At 40.1% G+C, this 19706-nt stretch overlaps 4 protein-coding genes across 12 annotated transcripts in view; 2 read left to right on the forward strand and 2 right to left on the reverse strand.

The window, feature by feature from the left end:
- LOC122870232 (neutral protease 2 homolog AFUB_070680-like) overlaps positions 1-1816 on the reverse strand; it is a 109429-nt gene extending 107613 nt beyond the window's left edge. For both annotated transcript variants that reach the window (XM_044184278.1, XM_044184276.1), the window contains exon 1: positions 1696-1816. The gene's annotated coding sequence lies outside the window, so the exon portion shown is untranslated. The remainder of the gene's footprint in view (positions 1-1695) is intronic.
- LOC122870258 (low affinity immunoglobulin gamma Fc region receptor III-like) overlaps positions 1-19706 on the forward strand; it is a 1099642-nt gene that overhangs the window by 233454 nt on the left and 846482 nt on the right. The window lies entirely within an intron of this gene.
- Positions 2418-5588, forward strand: LOC122870303. 7 transcript variants are annotated; one of them, XM_044184452.1, is made up of 4 exons: positions 2418-2609; positions 4329-4402; positions 4732-5091; positions 5433-5588. In XM_044184452.1, the coding sequence occupies exons 1-4, from the start codon at positions 2563-2565 to the stop codon at positions 5561-5563; spliced, it is 612 nt and encodes a 203-aa protein (XP_044040387.1). In that variant the 5' UTR covers positions 2418-2562; the 3' UTR covers positions 5564-5588. The 7 variants fall into 7 exon arrangements, with proteins under 7 accessions (XP_044040387.1, XP_044040389.1, XP_044040388.1 ...); XM_044184454.1 differs by having other exon boundaries at positions 4735-5091; XM_044184453.1 differs by having other exon boundaries at positions 5436-5580.
- LOC122870206 lies at positions 7783-18995 on the reverse strand. Of its 2 annotated transcripts, XM_044184194.1 has the most exons (10): positions 17985-18995; positions 16561-16638; positions 15611-15726; positions 14009-14213; positions 12289-12318; positions 11385-11464; positions 11181-11271; positions 10976-11080; positions 10010-10171; positions 7783-8430 (listed from the first exon to the last, which is right to left on the reverse strand). In XM_044184194.1, the coding sequence occupies exons 1-10, from the start codon at positions 18016-18018 to the stop codon at positions 8294-8296; spliced, it is 1038 nt and encodes a 345-aa protein (XP_044040129.1). In that variant the 5' UTR covers positions 18019-18995; the 3' UTR covers positions 7783-8293. The 2 variants fall into 2 exon arrangements, with proteins under 2 accessions (XP_044040129.1, XP_044040130.1); XM_044184195.1 differs by lacking the exon at positions 12289-12318.

Below are 19706 nucleotides of genomic sequence, written 5' to 3' on the forward strand. Positions count from 1 at the left end.
AACAACACAACCTGATTGGACGCTTTCACTCGTGGGCTGTCTGGGTTTCAGACCGGAAGCGCTTCGGGTTGTTAGACAGCAGAGATGTGGTCTATTATTTCCACACTGATAATCTATTATAAACGATATACAGTGGTGTGCAAAAGTGATTGCCCCTAAACCTAATAACTGATTGGGCCACCCTTAGCAGCAATAACTGCAATCAAGCATTTGCAATGAGTCTTTTACAGCACTCTGGAGGATTTTTGGCCCACTCATCTTTGCAGAATTATTGCAATTCAGCCACATTGGAGGGTTTTGAAGAATGATCTGCCTTTTTAAGGTCATGCCACAGCATCTCAGCAGGATTCAGGTCAGGACTTTGACTAGGCCACTCCAAAATGGTCCAGGTCCTATTTAAGTGATTTCTTGATTGAGAACAGGTGTGGCAGTAATCAGGCCTGGGTGTGGCTAGAGAAATTGAACTCAGGTGTGATAAACCACAGTTAAGTTATGCTTTAACATGGGGGGCAATCACTTTTTCACACAGGGCCATTTAGGTGTGGATTTTGTTTTCCCTTAATAATAACAGCTGCACAGCCATCCTGCCGTCATCATGAAGTGTTATCGGGGACGTTCAAAGGTCTTATCATAAACAGCCAATGATCTTTCTGCCTTCGAGCCAATCAGTCCTCAGAGGCTGTTCTTTAAGTACCACCTCCACCTGAAAGGTTCCATCTTGCTGCTGGTGTGTTAATCCGCATATTAAAATAGTGCCCCACAAATGCCTCCTGTTTGAGTAACTTTTGCTGTTTTAGGAAAATATTGAGCTTTAAAAAAATGAAAGTGTATATTTGTAACCCATTTTTAAAGATTTAGATCTTCCATCTTCAGCTGGAAAGAAGCTGCTAGGCTTTGGGTGCGGACTGTTTTCGTGGTGTGCGGCCCCCCCATTGTTCGACTCATCTCTGCTGCATCAGTCAGGATGACAGTATATAAATATGAACTCACTGTGCTGCAGCGCGTAGACCAGCTGTCCCCGTCTCGGGGTCTGGTCCTTCAGTTCTGCAGGAGGAAGGACTGCTTCCTCGGTCCCTTGGGGAAAGGGAAGTGCAGCCTCTGTAGGCCTGTTCAATGCGGAGTCATTAAAGGAACTCTGTCTTATTTCCACCGGAGCTTTCGCTGCGCTCCCGGATCAGACGAGGTGTCTACGAATAATAAAGCGGTTCTTTGTGACCTTCAGACTTCAAACAAACACATCACAGATTCTGTGAAGAGATCGTTCATGTGAGCAGCGTCCAGGGTCAAACAGACAAACACACTTCTTTTGACAGCTAACAGGAGTTTCTGACTGGAATAAAATCTCCAAATAATGAGCGGCCCGAGAGGACAAAATTATAATTCAGCTTTTTACTCTGAAACACCAAATCATCAAGTAGAGACGCACCCAGTTCACTGAAACCATCCAGACAAACTGCCAAACAAAGAAATCTAGTGAAGGTTTTGGTCAAAGCCTTTACTGAAGTCAAGAACAAATAACAACGTAGACATTTATTTTTCTCTTTTGTCATTTTATTGAAAAAATGAAATTATGACAAATACTGAATATTTATTGTATAATATATTGCACATGGAAACAAGCATTAAATGTCAAACCAAAGCATTTTAAACCCCAGAAACACTCACAAACAAATGTTTTTCAGAAAAGTTTTACACTTCCCTTTCCCCAAGGGACCGAGGAAGCAGTCCTTCCTCCTGTAGAACTGAAGGACCAGACCGCGAGACGGGGACAGCTGGTCTACGCGCTGCAACAAAGTGAGGTGATATTTATACTGTCATCCCCAGCTCCTCACAAAGACTGCAGTAACTTTGTTCCTTTGTTAAAGTGAAAGTGAAGGTGAAGCAGCATTTGGGCGTCAGAGGTAAAAGCGAGTAAAGCACCTGAGTTGCTTCATCTTATGAGCCTTATTTGTGTTAACAAGCATTTAAGATTTTTAAAAAGTAAATATTAATTTTCTAAAGAATTTTATTGGAATACAAATAAATAAATGAAAACTATTTGTGTTTGTGGACACAGCAGTAAGATGGCCGAACTTCTGTTCTCATCAGCTGAGAAACAGAAAATGCATTTCATCTTTTTCTCTCATGTGTGAAGGTTAAACTAATTCATTTCCCATCAGTCAGCTGTGTGATTCTGTTTTGTTCCAAACTTTAATAATAAGCATGTAGGCTGTGTTTCAGTCGAGGCTGGTTGTTGAGACAGATTGACCTTTCCAGAGAGAGAGAGCAGCTGAGGGAAGGTGCTTTACTCGCTTTTACACTTTCACTTTCACTTTTAAAAGTTACTGCAGTCCTTCAGGTCACGTGAATCTTTGTTTGTTTGGTCTCTTTACAGCAGCTCCGCCCCGACATCTTTCATTAAAAGGAGCCAGCACGTTCGCTTCCTTTTTCTCTGCAGCAGCTGACAGGATAACTGTATAAATATCAGCTCACTTGTTGCAGCGCGTAGACCAGCTGTCTGACTAACTACCTCTTCATCACGGGAAACCTTTAGTGTTGTGCAGAGAAGCAGTCCGTCTGTTGATGATAATGAAGTTCAGACATAAAGCTGCTCGCTCGCCTTCAAACACGTAAGTAACTAAAACTTCTGTATGATTTACTGTTTGTGTTGTTTTGTGTTCAGCTGAGCTGCATTTACTGTTTGTTCACACGTGACTGACGCACATATTAATTTGAAATCGACGCAGATTGAAAATCGATTCAAACCGGCCCAAAGTTTTTATGTTCGGTTCTTTATTGAGCTACTTGGATCTGGACCTGGAAAACCTGCTCCAGGATTGAAACTGCAGAGTTCAGAAGTTGTGTGTGTCTCCTCACAAGAATCTAAATGTGTATCTGGAATATTTGGATGAATTTATTCAGCTTCTCTGGGCCATAAAAATGTCCCCAACCACAGGACATTTAGCAGCATGATCGTCTGTCAGTAAGTCTCAGAAAATCATCTTTACAATGAAACATAAAGAAACTTTCTGTTAGAGGAAAGCCGAGCATTTCCATCCTGCGGCCGCTGCAGCATCCGCTGGTTTGTGTCTGCTGCTGTTAATAAGGGGACCACACCGAGTGTTTCTATGGTGACTGAATTAAATTCAGGTTTGTTTGCAGTTACATTCTCGTTCCTTTACATTCAGAGCTGCTTATATTCCAGATTTACCGATGCAGCATGTTTATCTGAGCTGCAGAGATCGCAATGTGTTTATGTCCTGGACCAAATTCACAAAGCCGAGTAAGAGTTAACTTCTGGAATAAAGGAGCCTGTCAGTGCTACATTTAATAATAATGTTTCGAATATTCACCGTTTCACTTTGCTGGCTGCTGTGATGCTTGCACCAGCCCTGTCCATATCAAGGCTCTTTGCATGAGTATCCGACACAGGGGAGGGGGCAGTGGACTCAGAGGAGCTTGAGGGCCGGCAGCAGCTGAGTTAGAGGGGGATGAGCAGGAGCCGGTGTGTCGAGTCTGTTAAAGAACAGATTCAGTTCGTTGGCCCTGTCCAAGCTGCCTTCAGCTCCTCTGCTGCCAGTCAGTCTGAAGCCAGTGATGCTCTTTATGCCGCTCCAGACCTCCCTGACCTGCGATTGTAGAAATTCACCATGCAGTTTGAATTTGCAGGCTGCTGCGAAACTTGACAAAGTCTCGGGGCAAGTTGAAGTGTCCAGCCCTGTCCATATCACGTGACCGTTCGCCTTCATGAGTTAGGAGCTCAGGAAGTATGAAACTAAATGGCAAGTCTGAAATTATATCAGACAAAACTTGATCAAATAAATCAGTATTTTGTAATATACATGCATCATTCTTCCTTCCAAATAAACAGAGACCCCCAGTACTTTAAACATTTCTTCTATTGGGGGGAAATGCTCCCCCAGCAAGAAACCCTGCACATAACTGCAGCAGGGACTGCAGAAGCCAGGATGGGAGTTCTTCGAGTAGATTCCCTGCAGCCGCACTCGTCTTCCTCCTCGTCTGGCCCCATCAGAGGACCCCCCATACTTCTGGCCACTTAGTGGATTTATTCCAGCCTGTGTGAAGCTGAATGCTCTTTGTTTTCATTTGGATGGTGGAGAGTTGAAGCACTGGCGCCATCTTGTGACAGAAACACATGACTGCAGCTTAGCATTAGCAGCTACCAGTCAGGAAGTGCTCTGGTCAGCTGTGTGTAATGAGCAGGAGAATAAATACAAAGGAGTGTTGTAATGACTGCAGACAGACTGTAGATGTTTCCTCTCAGACATGTGACGACTGAACTTTGACCTCGTGTGTTTCTGACTCTTCACCTCTGTCTCCTCTCACAGGGAGAAGATGACCTGCAGCATCCTGCTGCTCATCACCCTGACCTCCTGCGTCTGTGGTTCGTTTCCACCTGCAGGTTATTATCCAGAAAGAGAAGAGACTAAATACTCTTTCAGCCTTCAGACCTCCATCTTTAAATCTGTCAGTGAAAACATCTGCAGGACTCTTTATAGAAAGTACACGGTCCTTATTAACATCAGGAAGATCCTTTATCTTCAAGTTTTGCTTGAGTTGTATTTATTGTTGGTATCATGCAGCTTTTTTACTGAAGTATCTCTGAACTTTTTGTTTTCCAGCCTCCCAGCTTTGATATGAATACATCAACATCTCTAGATGGAGTTTAAAGGCTCACATGTTAAAGTTGTCCCTTTGTCTGGTCCTCACTTTCCCTCTCTGTCTCCTCAGCAGGAACATTTGTAGTGAATGTGACACAGAGCTCCTATCAGGCAGAGGAGAACGAGAACATCACACTGGAATGGACGTTCACAACCAAACCTGACAGTTCAAACTCCCTTTATATCTACTGTGAACTGACTACTGATCGCAAGGCCTCAGTCCTGTATCATCTACATGAAGGTGTTGAGGTCCCAGAGTCTCAGGATGGACAGTTTGCGGGACGAGTCCAGTGTGACAGAGACGTCCTCAGAGAAGGACGACTCAGACTTCATGTGTCCAGACTCAGGACTGAGGACTCGGGCCTGTACCTGTGTGAAGTGAGCACAAATGATGGTAGCAGCATTGATAAAAGCAGACTCAATGTCACTGGTAAGTTGATTCAGTAGAACTTTCTCTTCAGTTCAGCAGCTTTTTTGAATAAATAAGAACCTGAGAGGAAAAGTATTTTGGACTACCACAATCTTTACACTTCCTTCTCGCAGTATCTGGGAAATATGTTACATCTTCATCTGTTCAGAATCAGAATCAGAAATACTTTATTGATCCCCGTAGGGAAACTCTTTGTTACAGCAGCTCGTCTTTACGTCAGTGCACACAGGAGAAAGCACTAGCAAAAAAATATAAAAAATATGTTGTGAATATTTTCTTTTCTTTTATATTGAAATGTTTTTTCTTCACATGAATGGCAGATGTGTTTGGTCTCTTTACAGCAGCGAGGGATCGGCCCGAACCTGAGAGACCAAACACAGAAAGTCGGGGAATGATCGGCCTCTACTCTGCACTGGGACTGATAGCAGCAGCTGTGCTGGGTGTTTGTTACTGTTTATTCAGCCACTCTTAGTGTATATATATATATACATATATACACACGTATATATATATATATATATATATATATATATATATATATATATATATACATATATATATATATATATACACATATATATATATATATACACATATATATATATATATACACATATATATATATATATACACATATATATATATATATATATATATATTATTATATATAGGGGTGCACGGTGGCAGAGCGGCTAAAGCTCCTGCCTCCCAATAAAATTCGTGGGTTCGATTCCCGGACCAGACCAACATCACGCAATCTCTCTGGGTGGAGTCTGCATGTCCTCCCCGTGTTACCGTGGGTTCTCTCCGGGTTCTCCGGCTTCCTCCCACCGTCCAAAGACATGCATGTGTAGGTTAATTGATAACTCTAAATTGCCCGTATTGAATGAATGTGAGAGTGAATGGTTGTCTGTGTCTGTGTTAGCCCTGCGACGAGTTGGCCACTGTCCAGGGTGTACCCTGCCTAAGGCCCAAAGTCACTGGGATAGGCTCCAGTCACCCGCGACCCCTAACGGGACCAAGCGGTAGAAAATGGATGGATATTATATATTATATTATATTATATATATATATTATATATATATATATATATATAAGGAGATCGTGGGTTCGTATATACACTGCCTAAGGCCCAAAGTGAAAGCCCAGTGACTTTGGGCCTTAGGCAGGGTATATATATGCTTGCCTTCCTAAGAGCCTTTTGCATATAGAGTTTATTGAATCTTTTGGAGTCATATTTGGATTGGAATAAATAAAATGTTTTATTTGTATGAATCCTGAACAATTGTCACTGGTTATTAAGGTAATTTGAATTGACTTTTAAAGCATTATATTCTTGTCTGTCCCCTTTAAATTTCCTTCATAGTTTATATACATTTTGAAACACTGATGTGCTTGTTCCAACATTTTAAAGCTGCTGATGCAGTGAAATACTGTATGTTGAAAAGATGCCATGTTTTTATGGCTGTGCTACATCAAATGGAAATCTTCTGTCTCGTGCACCATTTTATAAGATTTTAGTTTAGAAGACAGAGAATGATGAGAAGGTAATGAGATGTGACGACACTCAGTTAGTGTTCTCAGTCCACTGGGAGATTTCTGAATGTAGAAGACCTGAGTGTATTATGAAGCTGATTTTATTTTATTTCACTTGGACCAGTATAAACTCCACCAGGTGGCCAGACAGCATGCTGGACAGAGCAGACCGGCTGCAGATAAATCTTACAACTGACTGACCCAAAAGAGTGTCGACGCAGTTTTCAGGAACCTGAGAAAAACAAAGCCTCAGTGAAGTGAGATGTAAAGGGGGTATTAAACAAGCAAATATGGAAGTGTTTAAAGAAAATGTGAAGTGGGAGTGTTTCTTTACTGCAGTTATGGGTAAGTCACCAGCCATAATGATTCACCACAACATTTAACAGCATTTATGTGGTGGTCAGTGTAAATGACCACCGCTAAAATCTCTCTCCTAGATTCATTTTATAATAATAATAATAATAATAATAATAATAAAGAGGTTTATTTGTGTAGCACTTTTAAAACAAAAGGGCTGTGCAGAAAGCAGAAACAGATCACAGAAAAATGGCTGCGATCAACTGTAGTATGCGCACCAAGAATGATAAAGCGTCTGAAAGGATAAAAGAGGAAAAATAGAAGAACAGGACAAAACAAAACAGGTTAAAATGACAGATCAGCCATTGTGACACAGTAAGGTGTTACACAGTGTACAAGAGCTGCAGCTGCAAATGAAAACTGGATATTTTGAGCAGAATAAAAACTCCAGATGAACATATGTTACCTGGCTAAATGTCTGGAAGAGAAGGCAAACTTCTAAGCCACTGGAAAAACACTTTGTAGGCATTATGACGTTTTACTGTCACTCAGCACTGAATCTCACGGTCCAAAGCGTTAAATAAAGCAAAATGACAGCAGTGAAATGTATTTTTTATTTAGTTCTCTTTCATTCTTTTTTTTTTTTCTTACAAAATATCTATTCATTAAAAAATTGTAAGTATAAACAAATACTGCAAATGAAAACACACGGGCCTAAAGCATTTCAGCTTCTAGTATTATACAGAGACATTCTGATTTAAAATGTATATGTTTTACAGAATTTAAAGAATCACTGAAAACAAACTTGCTCACCCATGTTTTATAATGTAGAAAACATATTTACAGTAACTCTTACTCTCTAGTTGTGCAGTTAAAACTTTATTTTGTCAGGGTCGCACTACAGAAACACAGAAGACAGATTTTTAATAGCTTGCTAGCAACATTTTTTTTGTAGTTTGAGAAACAGTGCTTAAGGCTGATGAAGGAGCACCATCAAAAGACACGGGCTCTTCATTTATTTTAAAGACACCACTGCGATAACACAAAGGCTTGCTACTGCTAAAGGCTACAGCGAAAAACACTGAGTTGTCCGGCTGGCTAGTTGGCTAGCTAACGGTTATTTCAGGTTAACTGAGCTGACTGCTGTTGTTGACTGTGTTTTGGGGAAGACACCACAGTTGAACCACAACAAAATGCTTCAGCTAACTTTACGTTTACAGCTTGTCGGTTGAGATTTACACACTGTCCACTGAAAAATAATCCCGGCTAGTTGCGAGCAGACTGGAAATAAAAGGCAAAAATCTTTGCAGATTTTTTTATAGACACAGTCGCTGCCTCCATGTTGATCCTGGGGTCATCGGTGAAGGTGCTAAGAAGAAGAGGAGGAGAAGGAGAAAGGAGAGAAGGGGAGGACAGAAGAAGTTGCTTCAGGAGAGGTGAGGAACTGATCGCACCACGCCGGGTCGTCGAGGTTTATTTCAACGAAAGGGTCACTGGAGCAAACCGCTAAGCAAAGGAGACACAAGGACACAAGTATAAGTAGGAGATCTTACATTTAGCTATATTTTCCCAAATATGTTTCCTTTCTTACTTAGGCCTACTTACTTATGACTTAAGGACTTCTTTAGCCTAGCTTAGCACCAGGGAGAAAAAAGCTAGCCTAGCTCCATCAAAGGTGACCTCTAACAACTCCAAAGGTGTGTTTTACTTGCAGAAATAAAAAATAAAAAATGAAACCAGTGGTGGAAGTAAAAATCAAAAAAGTGCATTCAAAATCTTAACTTAAGTAGAAAAAATACAGTAAATAGTATTGGCATCAAAACATACTTTAAGTATGAGTACTGAGTAATTTATTAGTTGACTAACAATGCTGTCAAATAGGCCTAAATGTAGTGGAGTAAAAAGTACAATATTATAAGTATAAAGTGGCATAAAATGGCAAAAACTCAAGTAAAGTGCAAGTACCTCAAAATTGAATTGAAACTTGAGTAAATGTATTTAATTACATTCCACCACTGAATGAAACACGAACAAGTACCCTTTCTTGTATCATATCAGAGGTCCTGTCCTCACCAACTATAGTAGTTGCCAGGTTTTCGCATTTTTCTGACAAAAAACACGGTGATTTTGGGATGTATTGAGACTGTCGCGCAAGATAACGAAACACAAAATGTGAATAAGACAATTTTTTGGAGTTGATTTAAGTCACTTAGTTTTTTTTCTGCTTTTAGCGGCGGTGAGCAATTTTCCTCTGATTCCAGTCCTTGTGCTAAGCTAGGTTAAACTCTCTGGATAAGTTAGCCTTAGTGATAGCCTGCAGGCTAGCAGCTGTGTTATGGTACAGATGCATCTGCAATGCGTCTGAATTAATTTCTTAATATTTATATCATGTCGTCCCATTTATTACATTTGTCATTGTCGCCTCTAACACTCTTTTTATTTTAGATAGTTTTGATTTTACACTGGATATTATTTCAGCAATACTGGCCAGGTTTAGCTGCTATCGGTTAGCCGCACAAATGTATTAGCACAAAATAAACAGTTAAAGTTTAAGGAAATGGACAATCTAATGCAAATGAGCTTCTTGGGTTTGCACCAAGATACATGAAAATACTTACTAATAAGTATTAATAATAATAATACTATGATAACTTAAACATATGTTTAAATGTTAACAATATTGTTTAAAGCTATGTTTTGCTATGAGAGCATGAATGAGCATGAATTAATTTGTGCACACATTTTTATTTTTTTCCATGGCACCTGGCAGGCTCCTTTTCTTTAAAGGGGCACTCCACCAATTATACTAATAAAGTTCAGTTTACTCATCGTGAAAAGTACGACTCAGCCTGTGAAAACAGGTGTATGATGTCTTACGTGGCTTTACAGGAGAGTCTAAAGAAAGGCTCTATCGAGTTGTACTAGAGGAATTGGATGGAGCATTTTTTGTGCTTTACCATTACCTGGACTGTCACTTGCAAGTCCCACAGCTTTATGGAAGTGCAATACTAAATCAGTTGACTACCCCTTGAAGGCATATATATATATATATATATATATATATATATTATATAAAGTATCTTACATGGGTTGTTGTTGTTTTCGTTCTGCTGCTCCTTCCCAGAATCAAAGAATATGAATGTACTTGGGCTGGATGTCTTGTCAGCTGGGTCGTCGCCCAGCGAGAGACTGGTGTTACTGGTGGGTGAAGACTCCAGACCGTTTGCATCTGGAGTTTCCTGTGGAGCTGGAGCGAGGGTCCGAGCAGAAGAAGAGAAGGAAAGGTAAGACAAGGTGCAATGTTTTCTGACTGCAGGGTTAGCGAAAAGATAGACTAGATAAATGTGACAATGTGATTTGCTCAGTGTATGATGGGTAATGTGTTTCACGTTATATGGATAGGAAAGAACTTTAATGCATGTTGAAGCATGTTGAAGTTGTCTGAGGCAGTCAAGACACCATTATTGTAGTCTTCTGCTTTCCCACAACGTTCTCGTCTTTTCTTTTTTCTACCTCAGTAACTTTTTTCCATTTTTGTCATCTTGACTCCTGAAGTACCTCAACACGGTCCCTGTCACCAAGGTCAACTTTAATAACTATAATGAACTTGTGGAGAAAAATAATACAGAAACTGGGGAACTGGTGGAAATGTGGTTTCCTTGGTTTGTTGTGCTTCTCCACACTCTTTTTTGTAGTTTTTGAGGGTGGGAAAGACATGAACACACTTAAGGAACTATTGTGGTGTCACATTTCCTCTAGTGGCAAACTGAGCTCTGCTAGATCTATCTTTGACCTTTTTCTTGTGAAAACATTAAATAATTTATAGGACTACAGGGTGGACGGTAATCCCTGTGTTTAGCTTGATACACCTGACCTTGGATTGACCTTGGAAGTTCTTGTGGTGGCTGAATTCAATGCTATTTAAATGAACCATTTTGCCGAAATGTTCCTTGTCTTTACCACACGGTTTGCTGTCAAAAGAGTTTTTAATGTTTCGATAAATACTGGACACCAAAACCACCAAAAAAAAAAATAGCATTTGATGTTGTACCGTTCTCTCCATTGGAGCCCTTTTCCTCCGACTGTATTGTTGAGCCGTTGGCAGGAGGAGGTGAAAGGTCATCGGTGGTCACTTGGTCTTTAGAAGCTGGTTGATCTGAGATACAACACACACCAACAACCAAAGCACACACATGAGGATATGCTCATATATGGTCATGTTATAGTAATTTAAATGTAACTTCACACACACACACCCAGGTCGTCCAGGTAGACCGGTTCAAAGGTGCCGGTGGGTTCGTTGTGATGGTTTACAGGACTCGGACGCTGGAGGTCAAACGAGTACGTCTGGACAAACAAAAAAATGCAACGTAAGAGCATCAACTAACTGCCTTAACTGTAAGATGATACGAGATATGAGTGGGTGTAAAATATGTGTTTTAAAGGAAATGCCAACTTACCCTGGAGACTCTCCGGAGAAAGTAGAGGATGACACACAGAACAATGATCACCAGGATGATAAGTACCAGGATCACATAACCTAGAGACAGAGGTAGAGAGACATTTCAGTTGTATTAGCAGTGGTAGCAGCATTTGGGGCCTCAGTTGTGCCACTTGTAAAATAAAAGATAAAAAAAGAATTATCAAGGAAGTGTAGATAGATAAATAATAAATTCATCGATTAAAAAATGCATTGATAAAGACAAAAATCAGTACATTTGAACCCTATGGAAGTATGGAGCCCTAAAGTGTTCAAACATCACTTTCATAAAAAGTGAGATTAAATAAAATTGTCATTGGGGAAAATGCTGCTATGAATTAAACAGACTTTTGAAATAAACATTTCTAAAATGAAATAAAAATTAACTCCAAAACTTGATAATATGAAGATGAAATAACATTCAGTAGTAATTCAATAATTTCACAGTGTATTGGTTGATTTATATTTTTTATTTAATCATGTCTTATCTATTTATGTATTCAATATCGAACACTTATGAGCTCCATATAGAAGGACATTGCATTTGCATGTTTTCTCGTAATTGTGAATTTCATATCTTGTAATTCTGACTTAGTATCTCAAAATTAAAACATCTGTATCACATAATTACAAGAATCGGAATTATTTTTTTTCAATGTTTTTCCGTTAAACGTATCTAATGATACGTGGGCTTTTGTAAGCTGGACACCGAGTGTGTTTTACAACTTAAAAAAACTATCATGTGAAATTATAATAAGTCAGTCTTATAATAGTTGTAGCATGAGCAGCAGTGTGGGGAAGAAGAATGAAAAATCCTCAGCAGAATAGAACATGCTGGTTTGACATGATAAATAATAAAAGAAATAAAAGTACAAGAGCCTTACTCCAAAAATGACCCCGGCCTTCAGCTGGATCTAAAAAGAGACAGACAACTGGTTACTGTTCAGCACTCTGAAGTTCAGTAATTCAATTCAAACAACACATATATATATATGAATATATATATATATATATATATATATATATATATATATATATATATATATATATATATATATATATGCCCCCTAGTGGAGAACAGAAGAAGAAGAAATGTCTAATATCACTCACTGAACATCAAAACCTCCAAACCCTAACAGACTGCGTTCTGGGGCATAAAACTGAGCAGACATTGTAGACTGGATATTGTTAGTTAGTCGGTGTGGGGGCGTCCAGGTGGCCCAGTGGTTAAGACACATACCACATAACCACAATGTCCCTGATTTGATTCCAGCTGATGATCATATCGGTCTGGCAGAGTTCATTGTTGTTGTTGTTGATAACTTCAAATCAAGTCCCCAGGTGTTCGATAGGCTATAGGTTTCCCACAAGCATCAATATTACCCCCCACCCCACCCCCACCAATTGCCGTTGGCTCTATCATAAACCAGGCCCCGGTGTCTTTAGTTGCTCGGTCAGCAGGACGCCCCGAGACCTCTTTAAGTATTTTCTAAATTCCAAAAAGGCATATGCTGCATTCACGTGATGTCAGAATAACTGGAAAAATTCACGCAAACGTCCCCTCAAGTCGGAACAACAACTCGGAAAGTCAGTAAATGTTGGTACACGACTTGCCGAGTTGACGTCATATTACACAGAAACATGGCGGACAAAAGTAAATGTTGGGTTGATGGTAAGAAACGTTTTATTAATTCACGTATTGCATATACATTTTTTGCTCGCATGTAATTTGTAATAAGGTTGTAACCGTTAGTTGCTCTCCATGCAGAGCAACCTAGATTAGATTGAAAAGTTATTTATTATTAGCATTAACCCTGATAACAAGTGTTTTTAGGGAATGTACTGGTGCAGCAACAAGTCTGGGACAAAATCACTAATACAGAGCTTCAAACTGTTTCAGCATACTTGGATAGCAACATGAATCTGCACTGGGACGCTAGGGAAACAGCTAGCAACGTGTTGTTTAAACGCTCTGAGCAATAAAATGCAACACATCTTCTTTGTAGCGGCCATGTTGTTTCCACATTACGACATAGACTATTAAAAAGGACGTAGTGTCCGTGACGTCACCCACAGGTTTCTGAAGAGCCGGTGAGAAGCTCAGTGTGGTGGATCCGGCCGTCGCCATCTTGGCAGTGCCTGACTCCGGCTAATCCAAAAATGGGCAAAGAGGTGGAGCTGAGGCTGGTTGCTGAACCACCTAGCGACCACCTGAGAGGGCACCCACCTGTCCTTAATTATGCATAACTTTAAGCCTTAATAATATAATTATAGACTGAGGAAAAAAGCATCAAATCCTCACATTTGAGAAGCTGCAACCAACAGATTCATTTTCTAATTTCAGCTCTAATCACAACAATCAAAAACATTTTAACCTTGATTGGTTGCTATTTAAAAACACATGTGTGTGTGTGTGTGCCTGGTGAGCTTAAGTTGCGTGTGTGTGTGTCTGAACGTGTGTCTGGCGGTTTGAGTGTGTGTGCTTGTGTGGCAGCTGGTAGCAGTTACAGAGAACATGAGCATGTGAGACTTGTGGTTTGACACACAGGAAGACAAGCTGAAGCACACGGCTCGCAAATGTGCCTTTTACATCTAGTAAGGTACCTGAGTTTGATGAGGCACCGGCCGTCGTCATGGAGACTGCATTCGCGTCAACATTAACACCTTCCTCCGTGGTCTGTGGCACGCTGACTGAAGCTGTCGTCTGCGGCCCTGAGCCGCCATCGACTCCTTCTGTTGTAAGAGTGTCGTCACTGTCGCCATTAAAGTCAGGAGAATCTGTGGTTGCAACCCATACTGTTTCTTGAGCCTGTGAAAGACGTTAGAGGGAGATCACAGGGTGTATTTGACAGCTTCACATCATTTAGTTTTCTGCTCTGTATCATTTAAACTGACTGAATTTCTTTTGTGATCATATAGTTGCAGGCATGTACTGTGACCATGTGACCGGTTGAATTCATGTAGCCTAAATTAAGATTTAAATGCTTTTTGACAGTGGGTTCTGTCTTTAAACAGTGAAGATGTCCTATTGTTTCTTAGTTATTTGAAGTTTTGAAAGGACAGTGCTAGTGGTTTGGATTGTTTTAGCTCAGTTACATGTACTGTATTTGACAAACATTTTCAGAAGTATAAGTTTCTAGTTCAATTTCCAACCTTCCAGAAAGCCATTGTTTCCTTTCAGTACCGCACGATAATCAACTTACAAAGACCTGAAAGTAGCTTGCAACAGCTAATCCACTTTAAAGAACAACTGGTAACCCTTATTTATTTATTTTTGTCAAAGTTATGTTATTGTCATTAGGGCTGCAAGTAACGATCGTCTTTATAATCAATCTATCTATTATTTTTGCGATTATTGTTTAGTCAATAAAATGGCAGAAAACCGTGAAAAATGATCATCATTTTCCAGAGACTACATCTTCAAATAGCTTGTTTTGACTTCTGATCAAAAGTCCACACACTGAAAAAAAGCAGCAGATCCTCACATTTAAGAACCAGTGCAGCGCAAGAATGTTTGTTTGTTTTTTGCTTCATAATTTACTTAAAAGATTAACGAAAAATCAATTAATCAGCATATTGTTTCAGCTCTACTTGTCATTTGATAATGCAGTTGTGGTTATTGACTGTTTTTCAAGCTCAGTGCAAGTATTGTTTGACAGAAGAAAATTCAGTTAGATGACAAGATTGATGTCATCTGTGTAGTAAGTGTGGAGCTATAGCGCAGCCTAAAGACTGGAAACCTACTAGCACCTCTAAAGCTCACAAATTAACACATTATATCTTGTTTATTTAATTTGTACTCAAGAAGAAATGTAAAAGTGACTTTGTGTGAATTTGTTGTCTTAAATGTGTAAAAAAAGCACATTTTGTTTAACTTTGAGGAGAGCCAGGCTAGCTGTTTCCCCCTGCTTTCAGTCTTTATGCTAAGCTAAGCTAATCACCTCACAGTTCTAACTCTCAGAAAGATCTCCCCAAAATGTTGAACCATCTCTTTAATATGAAATAAAGGCCACATGTAATTTGATATGGCTAGGTATTGTTTGGTTTCACTTTGAGAACTAAAAAATCAACCCAGGGCTTAGCTTCACCACCATGCTGCGAGTTCATGAAGCTGGTTTCATACAGCCGAGGAGTTGTTGGATGGTCACATGCTATACGACTTAATAATATATCAGCTAATTGGCTCAGGTTTGCAGTAGTTGTTACCATAAAGACTGTTGCATTCACTGGTGTATGACTCTGAGGATGAGGTGGGAGCGTCGTGGAGAGCGAGGCTTCATTTTGAGATTTATCCAATGACAGCGGGGTTGGGGTAGGGGAATCTGTGACAGACAAGGAGGAGACACAGGATCAGCCAAATGTTTTCTAAACACTTTGAGGCCTTAGAGTATCTCCCCTCACACAGCACCGATACAGGACAGATGCAGGATGTGGACACCGTCGCTGTGGCTGTGAGCATAGATGCAGGGTGTCAAACAACACAGTTACTGTAACACAGCACACCAACATAGCACATAGCACATTACAACACACCCAGCCATTATCTGACATGACACGACATCGTACAATACACTGTACATGCCAAGACAGCACAGCTCAGTGCAATGCAAGACAGCAGAGCACGTTCCAGGACAGGACGGTACAACTCAGGACAGTTCACGACACGACAGGACAGTTTAGGACAGTACAATACAGCACAGGACAGGACAATACGGTACGGGGCAGGACTGGACAGTAGAGTACGGTGGAGTACAGGACAGGAAGCTAGAGGACAAGACAGAACAGTACAAAAGGAGTGCAGTTCGAGACAGTACACTTCAGGATAGTACAGGACAGTACAATTAGACAACACAGTAAAGCACAATATAGGACAATTCGGGACAGTACAACATCAAAATATGCAATTGCGCCACAGCTAAGACTTGTGTCTGGCATGTGAGTGTTCCAGGTTTGCAGCAGTCAGAATTACGAATTTACACACTTACTGTACGGACAGTTTTTTGGCCGTTATAGTCCGACCTACTGTAGCAGTCAGAGTGCTACTGCTAGTTTGACAAGGTTTGGGAACCACTGCAGTACAGAACAGTACATGACAGGACACAACCCACCCTGATCCACAATAAATCCCTTGTTAATCAAGTCCGTTGTCACCGTACCTTTCTTCTGATTTATATTCTCGTTATGTGGAGCTGGAGTATCATTTTGTCCTCTGGAAATGGAAGAAATTGCTAGAACTGAGACAAAAAGAGAGAGTTATTGTGCAAGGACTTTAAGATGATGTTGCAAAAATTAGAATTTATATTTACTGCCTAGATTCTGGCTAATGTAAGCTAAAGTAACATATGTGTGTCAACCAAGAAAACAGAACATAAATGAACTCATATACTACAAATTATAATTAACAGTTGTGCCTGTTGACTGCTAAGGTCTTAGGTTTCCTTCACAGAACTGCTGCTGCAACAGGTTTTCACATGTGTGAAAAAGACCAACCCTGGTGTGAAAATGTGAGACGTAAGACAAAAGCAGGACGGACAATCATGTAGGAGTGCATTAATCATGTATTTACACACATTCCATATACTGTGACCTCTGACCTTTGACTTCTGTACTGTCGGTTGCTTGGTGATCTGGAAACTGAAGCTTAATCGCCTATTAACATCATCTGATTTATTACATATTTCAATATGTAATGCATGAATGTTTATTATATATATATACATAAGCAAGCAAAATACTTCTACACATATCTGTCTACACACTGTCTCGTATTTCCATGGCTTAACAAATCCGACTTGTTAAGAAATCAATAGAACAAATGATTGCTTGATGCCCCCATAAGTTGCAGTTAAAGGAATACATGTTATGACGTGCTTTTGGTTTCATAGTTAATAGAGAAAATCAATAAATTGGACAATACCTGCATTATTTTGCAGATTTAAGGTAGAATAAAGGAGGCTGTGCTAAGGAGAAAAGTGCCATTCAGGGAAAATAGACCATGAGGAGACGGTAAAACTAAATATTGTGCAATTAGTTTAAAATTAATAATGCATAGTTAATGTCTTAAAAAATTGTAGATTTACAATTAGATTCACTTTTGGTCTCCAATAATTTCTCACTTACATTGCGGCATTTGTGTGCTCCAGAGTGCTTCCTGCATATGGCAGGGGTTCCTTGAATGTCCTTGAATGAATTTATGGTTCATTTAAGTGTAGATTTAAGACTAAATCAAGGCCTTGAAAGTTTTGGTAAATTAATGGACGACTGTGAAGGCAACTAGCTTGGAGATCTCACCAGAACTTCTTGAATCTACACGCTCAGGAGGGAAACCACGAGGCTTCTGCAGCATCTGATTCAACTGGTGTTCAAACAACTTGAGCCTTGAAAGTTTTGAATTTGGCGTGCGAGCGAGCGCGGGAGCCCTGACCTGCTTACAGACTTAGTGTTCCTTTTCTGCTTTTTAACTAATCAATGAATCAAATTTTTATGCACCTTTTATTATCACTCTGGAGAACAACTCAAGTAAACAAAAGCAAGTTTGAAACCTGAGATGAAAGCAGGTCGGCAGTTGAGCTGAACTCACCGAGGAAGCAGAGGCGACTCCACGACTTCATCATGGTGACAAATTTACTTCTCTCTCTCTCGAAATATGCTCTTAAAGATGGTGGATGATCATCAGCAAGGCTGTTGAGTGTTCTTTTATGTTCTTTATTTTGTTCCTTTTTCCACGACCCTCTTCCTCTGCCTCTACTCTCACTTCTTCTTCATGAGCTTTCTGCTTTGTGCTCGTCTCCCTCTCTCTCCACTCTCTCTCGGTATCTCTCAACCTCTCCCCCCCTCCCCTCTCTTCCTATCTCTGCAGCTCTCTCTCTCTCTCTCGTTGTCTCTAACTCTCTCTCATCCTACCTGCTAGTCACTTTTTGCCTCTCTTCCTTCTTTGTTTTATTCTCATTCTTCCTCCCTCGATCTTTTTGTTTGTTCTGGCTTAGAACACTATATGGCCAAAAGTAAATGGACGCAGAGCAGCAGGTTGATCTAGGCCTTTTAGTTCTCATGAGGGGAAATCTTAATGCTACATCATACAATGATATTTTAGACAACAGAGTTCTTCCAACTTTGTGACACCAGTTTGGGGAATTCAAACCTTTCCTGTTTCAACATCACAATGCCCCGGTGCACAAAGCCAGCTCCATAAATAAATGGTTTTCCCAGTTTGGTGTGGAAGAACTTGACTGGCCTGCACAGAGCCCTGACCTCAACCCCATCCAACATCCTCTGGGACGAACTGGAACGCCGACTCTGAGCCAGACCTGATCACCCAGCATCAGTGCTGGACCTCACTGATGCTCTTGTGGCTGAATGGGAGCCAATCCCTGCAGCAGGTCCAACATCTGGTGGAAAGACTGAAACTAGAAGAGCGGAGGCTGTTACAGCAGCAGATTAAAGCCCATGATTTTGGAACGACATGTTCAGTGACATATAGTTGTAATATTTAGGTGTACTTTTGGCCATGTAGTGTATATTTTATTCCCTTTTACCCACCTTTCCCTCTCGTTATCTTCACCTCTCACATCTTGCTCTTTCTTTCTTTTCACCTACTACAATCTCTTTTTTCCCTCTACCATAACCTTTTCCTCTCTCCCCCCTCTATTTCTCAACATCTCCACCCACTCTTGCTCTCTCTCTCTCTCTCTCTCTCAGTATCAATCTGTATTCAGGAACTGAGTCATCGACCGCAGCGCTAGCTCCAGATCAACACAGGATGCTTGCTCAGTTTTTGCCTTCTTACCTTAGTAACATATTGGTAGTGTAAGACATGTCATGTCTGAAGGCACAACATAAAGTACAGATTGTCTTTAATGGCAACATGAAGCCTCTATAACGTCATTCTAAAAGCTCCTGACACCCAGGTTTTGGTGCTAAATTTTGCATTTTATGTACTGTTGAAGATTTTACAGATTTCAGATCAGCTGAAGAGTTTCATGCTTCTCTACAAGTTGAAAAAATTATCAAACTTTTTGCACTAATATGTACGAAAGTATCAGAAGTAAAAGAACCCATTGTGATGTATGGCCTCTGTACCTGATGTTTATGTGTGAATATGCAAATAATGAAAATTAGAGATGGGAAATTAAACAAAACTTCTCAAAACTAGATGAGTAGTTTGGATCCAGTTTTAAAGTTTTTCCCGCTTTCAAGTTTTCATCAAAAAAATGTCATATTTAATTATCTAAAACCCCTTTGACAATGTCATAAATGTGTTTTACTACTCAACAACAGGGATAATTTAAGATCTTATCTCATG

Source organism: Siniperca chuatsi, linkage group LG22 (assembly GCF_020085105.1).
Source record: "Siniperca chuatsi isolate FFG_IHB_CAS linkage group LG22, ASM2008510v1, whole genome shotgun sequence".
NCBI classification, from domain to species: Eukaryota; Metazoa; Chordata; class Actinopteri; order Centrarchiformes; family Sinipercidae; genus Siniperca; species Siniperca chuatsi.

Coding starts and splice junctions, on each gene's coding strand:
- LOC122870303 (XM_044184452.1), top strand. CDS start 2,563: ATGATAATGAAGTTCAGACATAAAGCTGCTCGCTCGCCTTCAAACAC. Junction 2,610..4,328: donor GCTCGCTCGCCTTCAAACAC/GTAAGTAACTAA, acceptor CTCCTCTCACAG/GGAGAAGATGACCTGCAGCA. Junction 5,092..5,432: donor AAGCAGACTCAATGTCACTG/GTAAGTTGATTC, acceptor GTCTCTTTACAG/CAGCGAGGGATCGGCCCGAA.
- LOC122870206 (XM_044184194.1), bottom strand. CDS start 18,018: ATGATGAAGTCGTGGAGTCGCCTCTGCTTCCTCG. Junction 15,727..16,560: donor GAATATAAATCAGAAGAAAG/GTACGGTGACAA, acceptor TGTCTGTCACAG/ATTCCCCTACCCCAACCCCG. Junction 10,172..10,975: donor GGGCTCCAATGGAGAGAACG/GTACAACATCAA, acceptor CCCTCGCTCCAG/CTCCACAGGAAACTCCAGAT.